Source organism: Sinocyclocheilus anshuiensis, unplaced genomic scaffold (genome assembly GCF_001515605.1).
Source record: "Sinocyclocheilus anshuiensis isolate Anshui unplaced genomic scaffold, SAMN03320099.WGS_v1.1 scaffold222, whole genome shotgun sequence".
NCBI classification, from domain to species: Eukaryota; Metazoa; Chordata; class Actinopteri; order Cypriniformes; family Cyprinidae; genus Sinocyclocheilus; species Sinocyclocheilus anshuiensis.
Window position 1 is genome coordinate 1,247,860 of NW_015542408.1, and position 13,150 is coordinate 1,261,009.

General features: G+C 38.1%; 3 protein-coding genes across 3 annotated transcripts in view; 2 read left to right on the forward strand and 1 right to left on the reverse strand.

Moving 5' to 3' along the window:
- The window catches only part of LOC107693144 (disheveled-associated activator of morphogenesis 1-like), a 67,873-nt gene extending 64,940 nt beyond the window's left edge, over window positions 1-2,933 (forward strand). Inside the window, exons 25-26 of the mRNA XM_016492417.1 lie at window positions 584-754; window positions 1,583-2,933. Coding sequence (XP_016347903.1) covers window positions 584-754; window positions 1,583-1,792 — 381 coding nt within the window. The 3' untranslated portion in view covers window positions 1,793-2,933. The remainder of the gene's footprint in view (window positions 1-583; window positions 755-1,582) is intronic.
- A 3,717-nt stretch (window positions 2,934-6,650) lies between these two features.
- Window positions 6,651-8,245, reverse strand: LOC107693091 (probable G-protein coupled receptor 135). Its single transcript, XM_016492336.1, has one exon. It carries the CDS (start codon window positions 8,064-8,066, stop codon window positions 6,714-6,716), a length of 1,353 nt encoding a protein of 450 aa, XP_016347822.1. The 5' UTR covers window positions 8,067-8,245; the 3' UTR covers window positions 6,651-6,713.
- Window positions 8,246-12,032: 3,787 nt separating this feature from the next.
- LOC107693092 (JNK1/MAPK8-associated membrane protein-like) overlaps window positions 12,033-13,150 on the forward strand; it is a 4,945-nt gene continuing 3,827 nt past the window's right edge. The window contains exons 1-2 of the mRNA XM_016492338.1: window positions 12,033-12,202; window positions 12,388-12,467. Of these exons, the coding sequence (XP_016347824.1) occupies window positions 12,199-12,202; window positions 12,388-12,467 (84 nt within the window). The 5' untranslated portion in view covers window positions 12,033-12,198. The remainder of the gene's footprint in view (window positions 12,203-12,387; window positions 12,468-13,150) is intronic.

Sequence of the window (13,150 nt, forward strand, 5' to 3'; positions counted from 1 at the left end):
CAAACAAAGTAGTTTCGCTTTCACAACGAAACACCGCGTCTCCACGACATGGCGGCGGCAGCAACAATACTACAGCGAGAATCAAAGTTCCTTCTTCCTTTGCGTGAACATTTGGGCATCGTTATGCAAATCTTCCCACACAGTGACGTAGACGTGTTTAAACGAGGCGTTTTAGGAGGGCGTGGACAAGTCTTAACTTTTATAAAGAATATCTCTTTGGGTTTGAGACTTTAGTCTTTGCAACTTTAGGGATCTTATCTATTCACGAACAGCTTGTAACACTCCAAAGAGAAAGGAAAACTTGAAATCGCATCATATGATCCCTTTAAAATAAATGGAAAACATGAAAAAAACTTACTGACTCCAACCCTTTAAATGGTAGTGTATATGACAAGAAAATCACTAGTTTATTCTAGCAGCCTGGACAATTAGGCTGAAAAATGTAAAAAAAAATGTATGACAATTTTTTACTTCTTTTTTTATTTTTTATTATTACTTACCAAGTTAAAGTACCAAAGAAAAAATAATGATTATATGACAAAGAATCACTCTCCTAAATGTCTTTGTCTTTCATTGTACACAGTTTGAGAAGGCTGTGAAGCACTTCGGTGAGGACGCCACACGCATGCAGCCTGATATGTTCTTTGGCATCTTTGATCAGTTCCTACAGGCCTTCAGTGAAGCTAAACAGGACAATGAGAACATGCGACGACGTAAGGAGGAGGAAGAGCGCAGAGCCCGCATGGAGGCGCAGGTAATGTGTCAACAAGCATGCATTGTGTCCATCTCAAACACATCCCTTTGCAAGATCCTCTCTAAATGTGTTGTACTAACACACATCATTTCGCAATATAAAAATTTGGGGTCTGTAAGATTTCATGTTTTTAAAAAAGTATTTTATGCTCATCAAGGCTGCATTTATATGATTCAGAATACAGTAAAACAGTAATGTTATGAAATATTATTACAATTTAAATATTTTTGACATGCTTTATAACATAATGTATTCCTGTGATGGCAAAGCTGAATTTTCCAGCATCATTATTCCGGTCTTCAGTGTCAATATGCTGATTTGCTGCTCAAAAAACATTTATTATAATAACTGTTGAAAACAGCTGTGCTGCTTAATATTTATGCGGGAAAAAATCTGCTAGTCAGTACTTGTGATTACTGACTGTTTTTTTTTTCTAACCATTTTTAAAGTAAAAAAAAAAAAGAGTACGTCTCCAAAATAAAATTAAAATCTCAAGAGCACAAGAAAGTGTAATATGTAAATGGACCCTAAATATTTAAAAATTTACAAGACAAAATGTCATTTTGTCAAAATGTCATTTTTTCCCAGTAAAAATCCTTGTCCTTTAACAATCTGAGAATTCATCAGAATAAAGGCATGCAACAGATTGAGAGGAGGGAGGTAATATAAATATGTCCCTCAAATTGACCAAAAAAAAGTATGCTGCCTTTAATGTATGCTGTGTAGTACACATTGAGCAAACGAAACACCTCCCTGCAACACAATGACAGACATTAAGACGAAAATAAAACGTACAATTCTGATTAATCTGAAATATTCTGTGAACAGCTCAAGGAACAGCGTGAGAAGGAAAGAAAAGCCCGGAAGGCCAAAGAGAACTGCGAGGAGGATGGAGAATTCGACGATCTGGTGTCCGCACTCCGATCCGGGGAGGTGTTTGACAAAGACCTGTCGAAGATGATACACAACCGCAAGCGTCCCGTCAAGCAGAGCACAGAGAGCAGCAGAGAGAGACCCATCACCAAACTCAACTTCTGAGGAAGCTGCACGAGCGAGTGCTGCCGCCTGCTGATAGAGCTGAGACATTACACACGTGTGCAACAGCTCGACCTCAGTTTAGAACTGGAGAGGATATCCAGGCCCTGTTTAGTGCTGACTGCCAAAATACTTCTTAAGAATTTATAAAGTCTTTTCTAAACATGTAAATCAGTTGTGACAGTGTTTGTGCTGAAGGAGTTTGTATGGTGCTTGTGCACCATAGTTCACAGAAATAATGAGCAGAAAGGGCTACAAACTGGTGCTGAAATACAGGAACACTCATTTTCACAACCATAAACCCCATTTATTTCTGTCTGCTCAGATACTGCTTACATTTTTGTTGAGTTATTGTTGGTGTACACTGTGCACTATCAAGAAACAGGCCTTGTTTTTTGCAATATGTGGTGTGCTAAACACTAAAAGTCAGTGTTTTGGAAGCAAAAGTGATTTTTGTCAAATTGTGGGATGCAGTGATACTTAATTGGACGATGTAATTGGTTTGTTTGTAATGAGTATTTCCTTTTGTTCCACTTGTAACTCAAGCATAAGTGATTGTTTGTTAATAAACTGTCCATTCCAGACCTGTTAAAGCACAATGCACAACTTTAAATCCACAAAACATCTTGTATAAAATGTTATTGAAATCAAATTGTTTATTATAAATCTACACATGTATTAAATGTACTGACAGGAACTAGTGAAAAAAAATATGCTACGGTCAAACTTTGATTGCAAGTACATATATTTTAGAGGATGACAGAAGGACGCAATATTTTTTTTTGCGGTTACCAAAAAGAACATTCATTAAAAACCGCTGTGGATGCAAAACCTGCATCTGAAGCAAACCAAACTGTCTGCCGTGCATGTATATTGTAATTTCCTTTGTTTGTGTTTAAGGCTGTATATATGTACATATACCCATTGTTAACTCTTCTGACCAAGGCTTTTTCTTAGTCCTTGACACTACTATTTTTTTCCTGTTGATCAGATGCCATTGAATCTTTTTCACTAATAGTTCTTTGTAATATTGTATTACTTTGTAAAAGTTTCCTCTGTTGGCGGGATGTTTTGTTTTCTTTATTTAAGAATTCATTTGGATGTGAGATAAGTAATCAATAAATAAACCCTGAGGGTCACTGCATTGGTGTTTGACTGCTGATATGTCTTCAGTTTTGCGATCTGAAATTATTAAGGTTAGCAACGTGCTTCATAATTACACAACAATACTGCACTTAATTTAAGGATTAGTTCTAGTGTCAGAGTGATTTGTGAATAGTAATCAAACATAAAACATATTCAAACTTTATTTCAGGCAAACCGCTTTCAAAGACAATGTATAGCAATATTTATTTCATAATCGCTTTTTTCAAATCTGAAGTGTGATATTTAAAAAAAGAATCATTTTGAGTATTTGAAAATGATCATGCATCTCTCTCCTATTACTGAAACCAACAAGGTAAAAAAAAACATTTAATAGGCTTATGACTCTTTTATGCCTGCTTATATTGTCTCTAAAATACATCTGTTTCAAGGAAAGTTTCACATATAAAAGACCCTGTGCTTTTGTTAGATTGGATTATCAACACAATATAACTTTCTGGATCTCTAAAGCTGGTTTTTAATATTAAAAATTTATATAACTCATTTTTATAAATACTGGTGAATGTTTACAAAAAAAGTCAATCCAAACACATTTTCATAAAAGACTAAAAAGCACTGATATCTAGAAACATGAATGGCGGTTTAACCCCTCACATCAAACTAATAAATGGCAGTTTTGTTACAGTCAAATAAATTCAGAATTTGATCAATTCTTGCTTAAAATTGATATAGAAATTGTTTAAAATATTTAAATACTGATATTAATGTATTTCTTTATTCTGTAAACCATGCTACATCCAACAATTAAGGCAGTTTGTTGGTTGTATTTGTTATTTACAAGTTTCAAGTTGATCTTCCAAAATCTCAGAGAAAAGATTAATTTTTTTCCCCCTTAAAAATATAATGAATTATTTGACTGAAATGTATGCTGTTTACAGATCAATTAAAGGAAATCATATTATATTCCTATTTTATTTGGACTTGTTTTCAATTTTGAGCTCTTGTTTTATTACAGTGTAGCAGGTATATGGTTCTGGATGCCTTTTAAAAACTGAAGTGTGAAGGGTGTAAACCTAAAAGCAAAAACATTTTACAATGAAAAAAAGTTTTAGCCCTATTTCTTAAACGACCATGTCATTATGACTGATTGTTCAATTTAAAGGGGTGGTTCACTGGGTTTTTTTCTAGGCTTGATTGTGTTTATGGGGTGCAGTCTAACATGTGTTAATGCTTCGTTTAAAAAAAAACGCATTATTTTTCACATAATTTACCTTTATTCCACACAGCTCTGTCCCTTCTCTGAGAAACGGGCTGATCTTTTCCTGTTTTTATGAAGCCCCTCCCTCAGAAATAGGCGATGGGCTCTGATTGGTTAGCTAGCCCAGTGTGTTGTGATTGGCTAAACCGCCTCTAGTGCGCATCTAAACTTCCCGCCCCTCACCTCAGCAGCAAGTACTCCGGTTGTATTGTAAACAACGGCGTCGTTAATATCGCTTATCAGTTTGAGCTCGATTGAGAAGCAGAGGATATTATTGAAGAGGATCGTGCAGAACCTGTGCAGCCATGGCTTTTAATGGTAGGCCTATGTTTTTTGTTTGTTGTTGTCTCATACTTTTAGATACGCTGTTATTTGTAAATGCTACTGCTTATGTTAGCTTTTAATATACGGTTTTATCCTGATTAAAGCTTTAATACAGTACAGCAACCGCATGCGTGTCCATGTTTAACGCTTCTCATAGCTATGTGAAAATAAGTGTATAATTGTAACAGTTCATTGTGGAGCTGAATGAGAGAGAGAGAGAGAGAGAGAGAGAGAGAGATGTGTGCAGAGCAGGGGGACGCGAGGAACAGTATTGAGAACCGCAGCTTTTGAACATTGATTTTGAAACCTGTGAATCCATTAGAAGTCTGTTTGTCCCTTAGTTAATCCGTTAGAAGACAGAATCGCGCTTCATATATGAACAGATTTTTACGTGCACCTCTAGTTTTCTCTTCCTCTTCTCTAAAGCAGCGCAGCATGGCCTCTTTTCCCGAGGGTGGGGTTTATCTGGGTCTGTGATGTCACGAACCCGGGAAGTAACTTGTTGTAGTCCCTACCAGCCGTTTTTGTAGGCATTAAACTGCCTGAATTTTAAAAGAGGATATCTCCGTTTGCATTGAACTTTCAGCTTCGTAACTTTGCAGATATTGTTTATGCTCAAACAGCAACATTACACACTAACTAACATTAAAAAAGTGAAATCGCAATGAACCACCCCTTTAAATAGTCATAAAATCCTCTCAACTCTTATACGTTTCACTGTTAATATTCCAGGTCAGTGTTAACACCTCAGAGCAGATGATGAACAGCATGGATATGGTTTTAGGCTGTGAGAGAGATTTCTGTAAACCCTTCAGTTCATTCACAGTGTTGTAAAGCATTTGCATTAGGCTCAAGAGTGACTTTCATCTTGGTGCTTTGCACACACAGACACACACTAGTCTACACACTTTATCTGCTGATTCATTACATTAATAACCTCATGCTTGGAGAGTTTGGTTTCAAATATAGGTTGATGGTATCAAAAGATTAAATGTAAAAAATACGGTAACACTTTATAATGACTTAATAATCATCAATAAAGAATATATAATGCATAATAATGCATCTTAAATTCATTTACATTCAAACTTTGATATTTTTACTTGTAGGCCTATTTATATTTAAAGCTGAAGAATGTAAAGTTTTAACACAGTGTTATGAAAAGAGCGAGCCTAGTCCTACTGTACGCTACAATACTGACTCGACCAATGGCGTGAGTTGGGGGCGGGGTTTATCTGTTTTGTTTTGTTTTTTCCATAAAGCGTCACTTTTAGAGTTTGCTAGGTGGCGCTAGTGACGTCTATATTAGTCTACATACTTCAGCTTTAAAAATACACACAAAATAATGCTTATTTAAACATCATATAACATAATAATATTATTAGCTGATGTACAATCAAATATTTGGAACTGACATGAAACTCTGATTAGTGTTCCAGTTTATTTAAATGCATATGATTTACTGAAATCTGAAGGGAGGTACTACAGGTGAATTTTTACTTGCAAAAAAATGTAACTGCTGTAATAAAATACATCAGAACAAATCGTTATAAAAAACTACAAAACGTAAAAAATAAATAAATAAAAACATAATAATAAAAAATGCAAAAAAATAAAATCGGCAAATTAAATATAATTAAATATGTACATATTTGCATATTAGCTATATATAGCAAAAGTGAGACCCTACAGAAAAGATCACATTTTTATTTAATGTGATCAGCAACTTAAAGGTTGGTGATTGTCAGCAACTTTGGTCAAAAGCTTAATTATTTAACAGAATATTTAATAAAACACTTTTGCTCTTCTAAGATAAAATGGCCCAAGGAAAGAAAGATAAAAAAAAAAAAAAACCCGCATAAATATCACTTAACAAGAAAATGATATTAAGGGTCTCTAATAAAATAGGCTATATGTTTACTGTATGAGCCAAATATCAATAAGCTAAACAGCCTCTGGTATACAATGTGAAAGTCATATAAAATCATAAAAAATATATAGGCTATGTCAAAATGAGTTTGAAAGTAAAGGAATTGAAAAGAGTTCAATTCTAAAGTAATTAGTTGATGCATTAATATAATTGCATTAGAAAAGTTTGTGTTAAATGTTTAAACCTGACTTGACATTTTATTATCCAATGCAATAAACGAAATTTTAAATTTTTAAGTGCGTAAAGTAATTTTAGGTCCCACTGTACACCTGTAGCACCTCCCGTCGTCATCATAAAGTGTGAGCGCGTTACAAACTGGTGTCAGCAGTCTCAACGTTGGGCACCGCCGGTTCAGTGATCGTATCCGGATGCGCATCTCTACAGAAGAACACCGCCGGGTTTTTACAGGCCCACATGGCCACATCTCCGCCGTTGGCCGGGCTAGAGGAAGACAGACGGCTGTTTGCGCCGTGGCGGCTCACGTACCGGTCTCTAATCCGGTCCGCCCGGTTCCGGACCGTGTCCGTGCGTTGCGTTTGCGTGGACAGGTACGCGGCGATGTTTCTAGTCCTGTATCCCTCCTCTCTGCTTCGACCCAACAGCATGGATATATTCGGGTTCCTTATGGCGTAAATCAGCGGGTTGATGGCACCGTTAGCCCACGCCATCCAGATGGCCACGGTATCCATAGCAGGATTGAAGGAGTAGCTCCCGAGCGCGGCGATGATGCCCATCAGGCAGTAGGGCCCCCAGCAGAAGATGATGAACACGATCATGATGAGCACGGTGGTGGCGGTGCGCATCTCGCTGTAGAAGCGCAACAGGTGCGCATAAGTGGTCACCGGCCGCACCCTGATCTCCGACAGCCGGACGGTTTTGCAGATGTTGTAGTGGCAGAAGCACATGAGGGCGAAGGGAAGCAGGTAACACGCTACTATTAAAGCTACGCTGTATGCAGTGCCCATCCTGGAGGTGCCAGAGTGGAACACGTACATGCAATGGTAAAACCCCTGTTTGTGCACCACCAAGCGCCTGGAGGTCTCCACAAGCAGGTACCAAGGAAACGAGAAGACCACCGCGGAGAACCAAACGGCCGCCAGGAGCTGGATCGCTCTCCTGCGGCCGATTTTGGCTTGCGGCTGCCTGACGATAGCATAATAGCGGTCGAATGAGATGAGAGTCATGGTCAGGGTGGAGATGATGCCGAAGCAGGTGCTGAAGAAGCCGTTGGCGACGCAGAAGGGCTCCCCAAACATCCACTTGCCGTCCTTACTGAAGAGCATCGTGAAGGAGAAGGGTAAACAAAGAACGGCCGTGAGGAAATCGGAGAGGGACAGGGACATGACGAACGCGTTAGTGACGGTTCTCAACTGCCTGTGTTTGACTATAACCACCACGACCGCTGAATTACCCAGACTGGACAGTAAGAAGATGGCCAGGAGCAGCAGCGCCTGCGCAGCCACCGCGATGCCCTGGAGAACCGAGTTCCCCTCCGAACTCTTCACCGGGGTGTTGCTGGGCATCTCGCCCGCGGCTGTATAGTTGCTGGCCTGAGTGCTCAGGCTGTTTACAACGGGTTTGATGGTCACAATCTCTAAAATGAAGCCCGAGCCCGACATGTTGTCCACGGTTGTCGCGTTGCTGATGCCGGGGAGATCCATTGGACACGGTTAGGGCGCATCCACGGGGTGGAAGAGAATTCATCCCTTGTCAGTATCTCCCGTGTCCGTATCACAGTAAAAATGAGTATTCGCTACGATGTCACAGATGCTCCCTATGTAGTCCTTTGATGCCATACACTGTGCTTGGAGTAAAGAATGTTCCCCGTGCCCTCCGCTGTTACAGATGACTGACTGTTGATACGAGACGAAACGTCGTCATTCCGCTAGGGGGCGCTTGGAGGCCCAGAAAGCCAATTCCGCATTGAGACGCATTTAGATTTCAGGATGTTTTGTGTCTTTTTTGGAGCTATTTTCGCCATAATTTGTTTAGTGTTTTCAAGTTTTATAATATAATTAATTAATATCGGAAATGCAAATGTAAATCTCCCATAGCTTAGTCCATAAATTTATTATTTAAAATTACAAATCGAGTGCGCACCAGTGACTGTGATTGGTCCATTCTAACAAGCGCTGAGAAAAGTAACAGGTAGCTTCTGATAAAGCAGCGTTTGCCTGGGGCTAGTTCAATCTCAAACCGGTGTGCACCGTTTTGCTACGGTTTCCGGTTTGAACGACATGTTTCCTGGAAACGGTGTGCAACGGGGTTTGAGATGCGTTTTCTCTTGTTTGGTGGATGTGTCAAACATGTCAGGCCAATCAGCAGCAACATATATATAAACCACGCGGTATTAAAGAGACAGCTAGCACAATGTAATTAACATCAAAATAAATTCACAAGAGCAAGTATATTGTTTGCACATGTTTATTTACATTAAAGGCAAAATAACTGAAATAATAAGGGCACAAGTATAGATCTGGAACTTCTTTAAGTCTGTCTAAATATCATTTAGTAATTGCAATGTCTTCTGGTCCATATCCTTTCCTTAGGAAGGTGTGCTAAATACTGATTAATGTAAAATAAAAATACTATACATATTTATATATTTTGCTATTGTATTATGGAGTGACACTTTCATAAACTTTTCTATACCCCTCTGATTATATAATGGTAAATATTACAATATCATAGCACAACAACAGTGACTGTCTCGCGGTCTGGTCGAATCATCTAGTGTGCACGTCCAGAAGATTATAAGGTTAAAAATCGGTTGAAACTGTCTTCATGTCTGTGGTCTCCCATGGTTTTAAAATCGGTTAAAGGGGTAATATGATTATCTATGCACAATCAGCTTGTAACACTCCAAAGAGAAAGGAAAACTTGAAATCGCATCATATGACCCCTTTAAAAAACGTTTTGCACCGTTTTTGTCGGGGCTGAATGCAGCCCAGAATGAATCAAATTCTCCGCTGAATAAAAAAAATCGTTTTCAGATGCATTGTCAATAACTTATTAGCTATGACTACTGTTTCTGCCTCATAAACATATAAACGTTTACTAGTCAGCCTAAGTGAATTCAAGTAGGCTACACAACTGATTGATTCACTCTGAATAGTGCTGTAAAAACTAGCAGATATCACGTGACTCAGCCGTCTGTATAGCGACCTCGACTTTTTATTACGCTTCAATACTACTGACATGGGGAAACTTTAATAGCCAGTCAGTGAATTAAAATGTGTTTAATTGTTTGTCAGCCCATTGCATCTGACCAACATCCGCGCTGCTGAGGCCCGCCCATTTTTAGAAACCGTTTTAATGCAATCGCCGCTCTACATGCTTATTTTATTTCTGTGATACAGATGCAGGCCCCTGCACCTCCCCATGACGTTTTAAGCCGTTGCCATGACACCGGACCCGATTTTTTCCAGCTGAATTACGCACTTTCTTATGAAGATTGGTTTCATTTCTTGTGCTTTGTGCGCACGCAGCCGCTGATGCAGACCTGCAAACGTTGCCATAAACGCACAATGTACGTTTTGTTTTATGTAATTTATTTATTTTATCTATCTATCTATCTATCTATCTATCTATCTATCTATCTACAGTATCTATCTATACTTTTCTGTGTTCAACATGAAAATGAGACAGACGTATCTCCAATGCATCACTGGTTGAGAGCGCACGTAAAGAAGCGTCAGATCTTTATTCCTAGGCTATATACTTACTTACTTTACTTATATGAAAGATATTGTACCCACTTGAGTTTGTAAATTGAAATTATCCAATTTAAAAAATCACAATAGTCACTATTGACACTATTAACTGTAAGTGCCTTAAACATAAAACTTGTAATCCTTATTTTCAATCCATAAAACATGTCAAAAAATGCATGATTTGTTCATTTAAATGTGTAATTTAATTTACAGGTCTCCCGCATAATATATAATTTATTATTATTATTATTATGAGATGTTGAGACATTTAAGCGTTGCATTGATTCATTATAATTTAGATTTTGAAATTCGATTTTTTTTTACAAATTAAAAAAAAAAAACACATACAAGCAATAATGTACAAGCAGCATGATTAACTGTGCAGAGTGTGTAATAACTTCTTGGATGCGTGACGGTGATACCGAGACTGAAACCACTTTAACTTGATTTTACGTTCTTTAATTAGTTACTACTTCGGTGTCTGTCTATCTATCTATCTATCTATCTATTTGTTTGTCTGTCTAAACAAGCAAAGTCCTTCTTTGCTAAATGATTAGATGCTCACTAATACCCTCAAAATCTGGGTGCAATTTAGGAAACATTATGGCTTACATAGAAGTTCTATTCACATGCCTATCTTTGACAATTATTTTTCCCCCCCATCCAGTTCAGACCCTGCATTTCGTGTTTGGTCATCTTCTCAGGATTAGTGACCTCTATGAAGAGGGGAGTCTTTGCCTCTTTCTCCTTTTTATCTAAAAAGTATAATTTACCCAGTCATCACTTATTTCGATTTTTCCAAATCAGACACTTTATACAGAAGCAGTTCCCTCACTTTCCTAATCGTCCCCCTGAAACGCACATTGATAATTTCCTTGATTTGAATATCAACCATAAGCATTTCATCTCAGTCATTTATAATTTAATCAATTCAATTAATGTGAACCCTACTGACGCTCTTAAAGATACTTGGGAGCATGATCTAGGAGTTACTATTACAGAGGATCTATGGCGTAACATCTTGACCCAGGTACACTCCTCTTCCTTATGTGCTAGGCATGGTTTGATGCAGTGTAAAATACTATTCAGAGCCCACTTAACCAATGCCCAGTTGGCTAAATTTTACCCAGACAGAAGCGCTGCCTGTAACCGCTGCAAACATTCACCCGCTGATCACCTGCATATCTTTTGGACATGTCCACAGCTGGCAACTTTCTGGTCAGGTGTATCTGATACATTTAATAAAGTTCTCAACACTAATATAGACCCTGATCCCTTCTTAGCCCTCTTTGGAGTATCCCTTAGACCTGATCTGACAGCCCGAGATTGTACAGTTGTTGCTTTTGCTACAATCTTGGCCAGACGAGCTATCCTTCTTATGTGGAAGCACACCTCGCCTCCGACACATAACAGGTGGATACAGGACATTTTTTACTGTATCTGACTTGAAAAGTTAATATGCTCACTCTCTTGTTCACTCAAATCCTTTTATAAGACTTGGGATCCCTTTTTGGACTATATTAAAGGACTACCTTGTGCACCTGCAACTGGCAACATGTAATGTTTGTCATCTGTTAGAAGGGTTTTTTTTTTTTTTACTTATATATTGGTTAATTATATCTATTTTATTTCATTTGTTATTGTTTAATTATTTATTTAATTTACTGTGTTTCTGTCTATCTGAGTTCATGTGAATGGGGGGATTGTGGAAGGGAGTAATAATGGACAATATCCTACTGTTCACCTTGTTATCATTATTTCAATCTGTATTGTCACACACAATACCAATAAAAAGATTTGAAGTAAATGATTAGATGCTGCGGTGGTGCATACTGTATATAAACAATAGACCTGAATGATTGTCATATATTTTATGTATTTATATACCAGCAGACACTGTAAATCTGGCCAGTGAGTGGCGCTGTGAAACGATTCAATTTTAGCAACGCATTCCACATCACACGAAGAAGACGGAGGCGTTTAAGTTTCCGGTTTCTGTTACGTCGTTTTGAACATACAGCTTGAAATCAACTAATCCAATAAACTGAGCGATTGAATATTTTGTAATGCTGCATATGACATGGGTATGTTAAAACGATCATGAATAATTGCAATCAGCAAATGACAATTTATAATTCATCCATATTTGCTTTATTGCTGTTGATAGAGTCGCTAGTTAGTTTACTGCCATGACAACACAATTCACATGTTTTATATAGAATTTAAGGATGTTATGATTTTTAATGATGTTTTTCTGGGTGCAATGCAGCTGTAGCCATGAGCTCCACTTGTCCTGGGCTGTACTGTGGAAGGACCATCATAAATGACTCTTTTGAAGGAGAATGTGGGGTAAGCGCCTCTTTTTACATTAGTCGGTCCAAATAAAACACACACTAATTGTTTAATGGATGATTACAATGTGATTACAATGTGTACTAATGCAAAAGCTCATATGTACAGTATAACAGCACGATTCTGTTCATATGCTCCGATGTGCATTTTATTAGTTCACAGTTGTTTATTTCAATTTACATTGAGGTTTTATTTGTTAAAGGGGTCATATGATGCTTTTTTAAAGATCATTATTTGGTGTATTTGGTGTAACAGAATATGTTGACATGCTTTAATGTTCAAAAAACACATTATTTTTCAAATACTGTACATTATTGTAGGTCCTCTATGCCTCGCCTCTCTCAAACGCTTCGTTTTCTACAAAGTCCCTCCTTCCGACAAGCGCAGTCTGCTCTGATTGGCCAGCTGACCCAGTGCATTGTGATTGGCCGAACACCGCAAGCACTCGTCGGAAATGTAACGCCCCTTACCATAATCGTGAGCTTCATCTTTCAAAATAAATGTAAAGACAGTAAATAATGTCATTAGTTTTACCATCAGTTCAAGCCCGAAAGGGGAACAGAGTCGCGTGACAGACACAGTGATGAAGCTGGTATGTGTTTGTGATGTGACCCCCTCCACTGTGATCTCTCTCTCTCTCGCTCGCTCTCGCGCTCTCTCTCTCTCTCTCTCTCTCTCTC